The sequence below is a fragment of the Nannobrachium achirus genome (assembly GCF_963921795.1).
Source record: "Nannobrachium achirus genome assembly, chromosome: 21".
Taxonomy (NCBI): domain Eukaryota; kingdom Metazoa; phylum Chordata; class Actinopteri; order Myctophiformes; family Myctophidae; genus Nannobrachium; species Nannobrachium achirus.
In genome coordinates, this window is record NC_137828.1 from 47,409,808 (window position 1) to 47,416,570 (window position 6,763).

General features: G+C 41.2%; 1 protein-coding gene across 1 annotated transcript; it reads right to left on the bottom strand.

The window, feature by feature from the left end:
- Window positions 1–637: 637 nt before the first annotated feature.
- On the bottom strand, window positions 638–6,535 carry LOC308306761 (sialic acid-binding Ig-like lectin 7; the record flags this gene model as incomplete). The annotated part of the gene is made up of 4 exons (XM_080751806.1): window positions 638–856; window positions 2,217–2,455; window positions 3,002–3,334; window positions 6,214–6,535. 4 exons carry the CDS (start codon window positions 6,533–6,535, stop codon window positions 638–640), a joined length of 1,113 nt encoding a protein of 370 aa, XP_080607932.1.
- Window positions 6,536–6,763: the final 228 nt, after the last annotated feature.

The following is a 6,763-nucleotide window of genomic DNA, read 5'->3' on the forward strand; positions in this document are numbered from 1 at the left end:
GCATTACCACGTAGAAAAATGTCAAAGTTAAAAACAAACTAGGTAAACTCGATGCAATGAGATGCAACTGAATGCAATTAAAGCCAGAGAAAACAGATGGGTTTTAAAAACCTGACCAGGGGTATGAGATATGGTACCCAAAAGTTAACTCTTTTGAACATGACTCCATTCAGATGCTCTCACAGGCAAAGTGATGCGGAAGTTCAGATCTCAGTTATCTTATCTCTGTAAACCCTGAGTATACAGAAGTGATAAGGGTCACTTCCTACCCAGACACAGTTAAATTATTTCATACAATATACATTTCACAGCTTAATTAAGTGTTATACCGTCCACACCTAACCAACCAATCGTGAAAAACAATACCTACATTTTCCAAAAGTATTTCATAAATAAAATAGAAAAATCAAATCATTTCCATAAATAAGTAAGAAGATTTTTAAAGAAGTAGTGAAAATAGCAGATCTACATGCTCACCGCACGACACGAAGCGGCGCGTTGTGAGCTTGTAGATCTGCTATTTACACTGATTTGTGTCCTGGGGAAACTTTCAAGTACTCTTTTGGGTCTTGAGGTAAAACATTTGGGAACCACTGGATTAGTCTACCACTTTTATAACGGACAATGTTATCTTCACTTAGTACTTGACTTGGGAATATAAGTCATCATTTGGCACGTTAGCTGTGACGCTGGAGCTGGCGGGTGCAAGCTGTCCTGCTTTGACCTCTGCGTACTCTGTGTCAGGTTCTGGTTGCTTGACCTGCAGTGAGCCAGGCTGCATCTTGGAGAAGTCGATCTCGCCGTAGTGGATCTCCTCATCCGTGTTCTGATTGGCTGGCTCCCCGACCACTTGGCTCTGTTGAAACACATAAAGAGGAAAAAAGCAGTGAGTATGTACTTGATGTCTTTTTTTTCACTCTCTACCAAATCTCTTTGCCAAAAACTAGCCGATCTACAAGCTCAAAACGTGTCGCGTTGTGAGCTTGTAGAACTGCTATTTCTTGACCATATACAGTATGTATCTTCATAAATGGTACCAGGAGTCTCCATATATGGGTAACTGGTCCGATACACTGGCCAGACGGCCAAGACATGGTGCGACCTCGCTCCTTTAGGACGAGGTCGCTTATCGCCCTGAGGCGTCTTACTAGTTTGTACACACTTCAACAGTCACACAGCACACTTTATTTAGATAAATGCTCTTTATGCAAAGTGTTTTATTCAGATTATTGTTATATATTACTAACCTGTGTCTGTGGTACAGCTGAACGTCTTGAATGCAACCACCTGAAAGACATTATACGGTAGGTGGGGGAAAAACAACAAAACATTTGAGATTAAAGAGTGGACAGAAAGAGAGAGGATGAGTCGACATGCAGTGAAATTTATGTAATCCTATTCCCAACCATTACCAAGATCATGAATTTCCCTTAGATTCATTAGAAACACCCATTATTTTTATTTATATAAAAACATGGCCAGCTCACGTATTAGGAGTGATTTGGACTGATTTAGGACTGATTTAGTCCAAAATAGACTTTTTGAACATTTTTGTATGTTTTTAAATGAAGGGTGTTTCTTGGTTGATTATGTTTAAAGTTGGTGACAAGATTTAGTCCCAGGGTAAATTTAAACATAATTACATGATTTATTTTCAAGCCCTGGAATGGACATTTGGTACATACGTAAGTGGACTTTCTATTTGAAATGTGTAGTCTGAGGCTCTGAGCCGATTGTAACATGTTAAGCACTCACCAGGTGATGAAGACAACCAGGCAGATCACTAAAGTAATCCCAGTGATCCCTCCAATAATAGCTTGAGATGATAACATGTAATCATCCGGGTGGGTTACTGAAAAAGTGAGTAGCAAAGAGTCATTCTTTGTGATGATGCATTGCTGAATGGACAGACATGGGGAGAGAAATGTCCTGTGACCAGACCATGCCACATTTGTAACCCTTTCCCTACCTTACTGCAATATGGCAATTTCTGTATAGGCTATTTTAAACAGTATATAATACTGTCCATATTGTATCCAATACTGTCCATATTGTATCCAACAATAGAACCCGAATCTCATCCATCATTTCACAAAGACTACTTCTATCTCCAAGGTTTTACCTTTAATGTGCAGAAGAACCTTTGCTGAAGCCTGAGTGCCGAGATCATTCGTGGCTTCACAGTGATAAGCACCGCCGTCATCCGCAGAGCTCACATTTAAGCTGTAGAAATCTCCAACGGACACATTGGTGGTGGGTCCGTCGTTGCTGGTCTTGAACCAGATGAAGCTGTGGACAGGTGGTTTGGCCGTGCTGGTGCAGGTAAAGTTCACCCAGCTACCTACTGACACCAGACCATCAGCAGGACTGATGGAGGCTGAGGTCCGCTTGGGGGAGTCTGTGGAAGATGTGAGAGAGGAATGTGAGTCGAATAAATGGCATTTTCTGCTGAATGGGAGATGAATTATTCCACACAACAAAAATATGATAACATGGTTATAGAATTAACACAGGGGTCTTCAACGTTTTCAGGCCAAGGACCCCTTAGTTGAGAGAGATGAAGCAAGGACCCCCACAACCTTATCATAGAGTCCATATAGTTTCATTGTTTGACAGCACAATCATCAGTGTATTTTGGATTCATGTAAATTTGTGTTTTCAGATATTTAACCACTTCAATCGTCCACACTTAATAAACTTGACCTTTCATTCTGTACTTAGCCTGCTCTTTTTCCCATCTGCACCAAACCTCTTTGCCGAAAATAGCTGCTGCGAGGCGTTGTGAGCTTGTAGATCTGGCTAAAGTTCTCAAATTTTGGACATTAGGGTTCAAGTGGTTAATATAAAAAAAGGAGAAAAAAAGTTGTTATCACTCAAAAGATTTGAGGGGCCCCCTGTAGTAACTCTGAGGACCAACTAAGGGTCCCGGACCCCCTGTTGAAGACCCCTGAATTAACATATTATTAAGTGTTGACAGAAAGAGAATCATAAAATATCTTACATGTAACATTAAGACGCAGCAACGTCTTATTTGTCGTTTTGAAGTTGCTTTCCGTTCCGTTGACAGGGTAGCTAACTGAACAGCTGACGTTGACACCATCGTGCTCTTCTGCGAGTGTGAGCGTCACCTGCGATCTAGCTGTGACGGTGCGGTCTGTGCTATTCACCTCTAACTGTGTCTGCGTGCCAGCATCCCATGGGGGGCTCCACCGCAGGACAGGTGGGTAGGCGGGACAAGGAGCGATGGCTGAACAGGTGAAGGTAGCAACGTCACCTTCCTTCTGCTGTGGTGTCGAGATGTTGTTGTTGTTGGTGATGGGGGTTGGAGGAGAATCTGTGGCAAGTTTAAAAACATGTACATGCGTTGCAATGATTTGTATAGTCAGTAAACATAATTTCAACAGACCAGGGGTCAACGGACAAATGTGCCCGTGGGAAAGACTTGATCTTGTGCTTGGAAACCTTTTCTTTTTTTTACACACCATTATCTAATTCTTAGTTTGATCATAAGAACCAATTACTGAATGTCAAGTCTCCATGGTTTTCTTCAGAATATGTAGGACACTTATTTACCTTGACGACTAGGCATATTAGGAGTCCAACTAGTACTAGTCTACTAGTACTAAGTGTTTTATTTGCAAAGACCCCTTAAAGGAGTAGTTCACCCCCAAAATGACTTTTTGTCTATTAATTAGTCACACCATGGAGTCTCGAGTTCAATAATATTTTTTTGTATTGTGTCGCAGACAAAAAACGTATTATAGTAAATTTACCCCCATTGATTCTGAATGGGGACCCAAATGCATGGGCTGGATGAGGACCCAAATACAAGGCCCTGGATGGGGACCCAAATACAAGGCCCTGGATGGGGACCCAAATGCATTTGTGTGAGAATCAATGGGGGTAAATGTACTTGACCCTTGACCCTAAATTTACCCCCATTGATTCTGACCCAAATGCATTTGGGTCCCCATCCAGGCCCATGCATTTGGGTCCCCATTCAGGAATCAATGGGGTAAATTTACTATAATCATTTTTATCTGGTGGAAACCAGATCTTTAAAGAGATGAGTTTGTGGCGAGACTTTCAGGCGACCTATTTGCCCATTGGCTGTCCATGTCACATGGTAACCGAGCTAGTTTCATGATTGGGAGCGGCCCTCCAGACGATGGGTGGACAGTACTGCATTAGGGCCAATAGCAGGGGACTTTACCTCTCCTCCAGACTATGGAATCCTGGACTGGTGTAATGAAATATTTTGTCCAGCAGGGAGCACCATTCCTTCACACTTCACAGGCCAGGCCCTGTGGTCACACATTTCTGGACACCAATGCCTGTGTAACATCCATGCATTCATACAACTGCGAGTCTGCCGCTGCTTGCTTGATTTGGCTGTACACGCTGACTTGTTCATCAGGAAACATGCTCCCTCGTCGATTGGATTTTACAAAACAGACCCGCGTCGTCACATTGAATCCTGTTTAAGAAGAGCTTAAAACACAACTTTCTAATGTTACATTGATGACGTGAGGAACGCTAAAGTCGTCTTGGTTACATAGTAGGCTATGCGAAAATAACAAAGCTCAGAGTCGCAAATTCAATGATCGCTGCATCAGCACACACAAAACACGGGCGTGAGAGAAGTAAATGAATGAAATGGACATCACGTTTAGCCGATTCAACGATTCCAAAAGTCATACGATTGGAAGTTATTGCTACATGCGGCTACATGCGTCTCGCTGTTGCTGCTGTTTTGTCAGGCAACAGCCAGGGTCCAGGGAGTGCACAGAATTTTAGAGAGGCATGGGCTGACATTTCTAAAAGGGCCTTTTCATACGGATAAAAGTTAAGGGCTCAAGCCCCTTTTGCTGTATGTGCGCACGTGCCTGGCGACCAGCGCATCACATTACAGACTTATCATTTCAATCCGTTTCTTTGCAAAAACACATTTCTTTTAGAAAACATTTGTATTCTTGTTTCTCCCAGTGTTATGGTTTTTAATGTGTAAATATAGCACTTTATTATGGGGAAAAACGTGTGTAGGCCTATTTTCCTTTTTTAAATCGCTAAAATAGCACATTTTTGAACACATTTCCTTAACGGTTAACGGTTAATTAACTGATAAGGCGTGACGGTTATCGGTTAAGAAAAAATCTCCATTTGGCCATCCCTAGACATATAGCCTACAGTAAGTTAGAATATTATGAAATATACATGAGAAAGAACACCAACACTAACTTCAACACACCAATCCACCAGATTTTAAATTGACTGTGTGTCGATTCTTGTTTTTGTCTTAGGAATGCGACGAATGCTAAAAAATATAAAATACCCCTGCAAAAGACAAGGTGGAAGAGTGTTGTTTAAAGGGACAGTTCCCCCCAAAAATTACTTTTTATCCCTATCGATTACTCAACCCATGGAGACTTTAATTCATGGATATTCTTTTATTTTTGTCTCCGCATCCCTAAGCCAATAATTTGACGACCATCAGTGGTTCCCTATGGAGACACAAAGAGCCTGCTTTGTTCCCTAGGGCGAGACAAGAGGCTCCTCAAATTATTGGCTTAGGAAAGTGACAAAAACTAGATAATATCCATGAATTCAAGTCTCCATGGGATGAGTAATCAATAGATAAAAGGTCATTTTGAGGGTGAACTAGTGTCCTTTAAGAATAGATGATTTTACACTACAGGTCACTGGCCGACTCAATCCCATGGTGTTATGCCCAAGCCTGAGTATTTGGATGATAGACTTTCTAGAAAACGTGTAATACATAGCACTGGTCTTAAGTTTAACCTCTTATAAAGTAACAAGTAACATCATGGTATTACTCCCATTGCTTCATGCTCACATGAAGTTGTTTCAAACATTCAATGCAATGAGTTTCCACACAACAAAGTGTCAAAGGGTCAAGTTTTACACTCTCTGAGTTAATTAAATTACCACACTTTACAGTACAACTGTTGGGACATTTTGGTGAACTCCACTGAAACAGTTTGCGGTTAATGAAGTGGTTCACTTCCTCTTCTAGCAGGTTCAGCTTTCTGGCCAAAATAAATTTCAAGGTGCTTTTTTGGTCAAAACGCTTTCTCTAACTAGTGTTATCAACTGTTTTTCTTATACATATTTTGATCTGCACTGTACGTATAGAACAAAGCCTTTCCAGTATTGTTATAACATTGTATAAAATTGTAATAAATAATCTCTTACCAGTAATTGTTATCTCAAAAGGATCATCAATTGCTGTTGCTCTGAATTGGCTACTCTCCACTCTGAAGAAGTAACGATCTGCATGATCGGTGGTCAAGTTGTAAAAGATAGTGGTGCAGTTCTTCTGGCGGAGGTCTCCAGGAATCTCCCCTTGGTAGAGATTATCAGTTAGACTGCCGTTGAAGATCACATTTTGTGGAAGCAATGGATGATCATTCTTCAACCACACTCCAACAGGGTTTTCTGTGCCGTTGAACATCACGTCCCCTCTGGCGCTGAAGTTACATGGAATTTGGACACATGAGCCGCTTAATGCTTCCATCTTCTTTGGTGTAGTAATGAATAGGTCAGCCTGTTGTTGAGATGAGATAAGATGTATACCTGTGGGAGAAATTCAGTGGCAGAATAAAAGAAGTAAAAAATAAAGCTATGTCTCAAAAACGGGTGACATCATTTTAAGTAAAATGAAAAGTACAACACAAGGAGTCTGGAAATGTGTACCACGATACACAATACTGCTAATAGGATATACAGATCCTTCTAAAGGAAA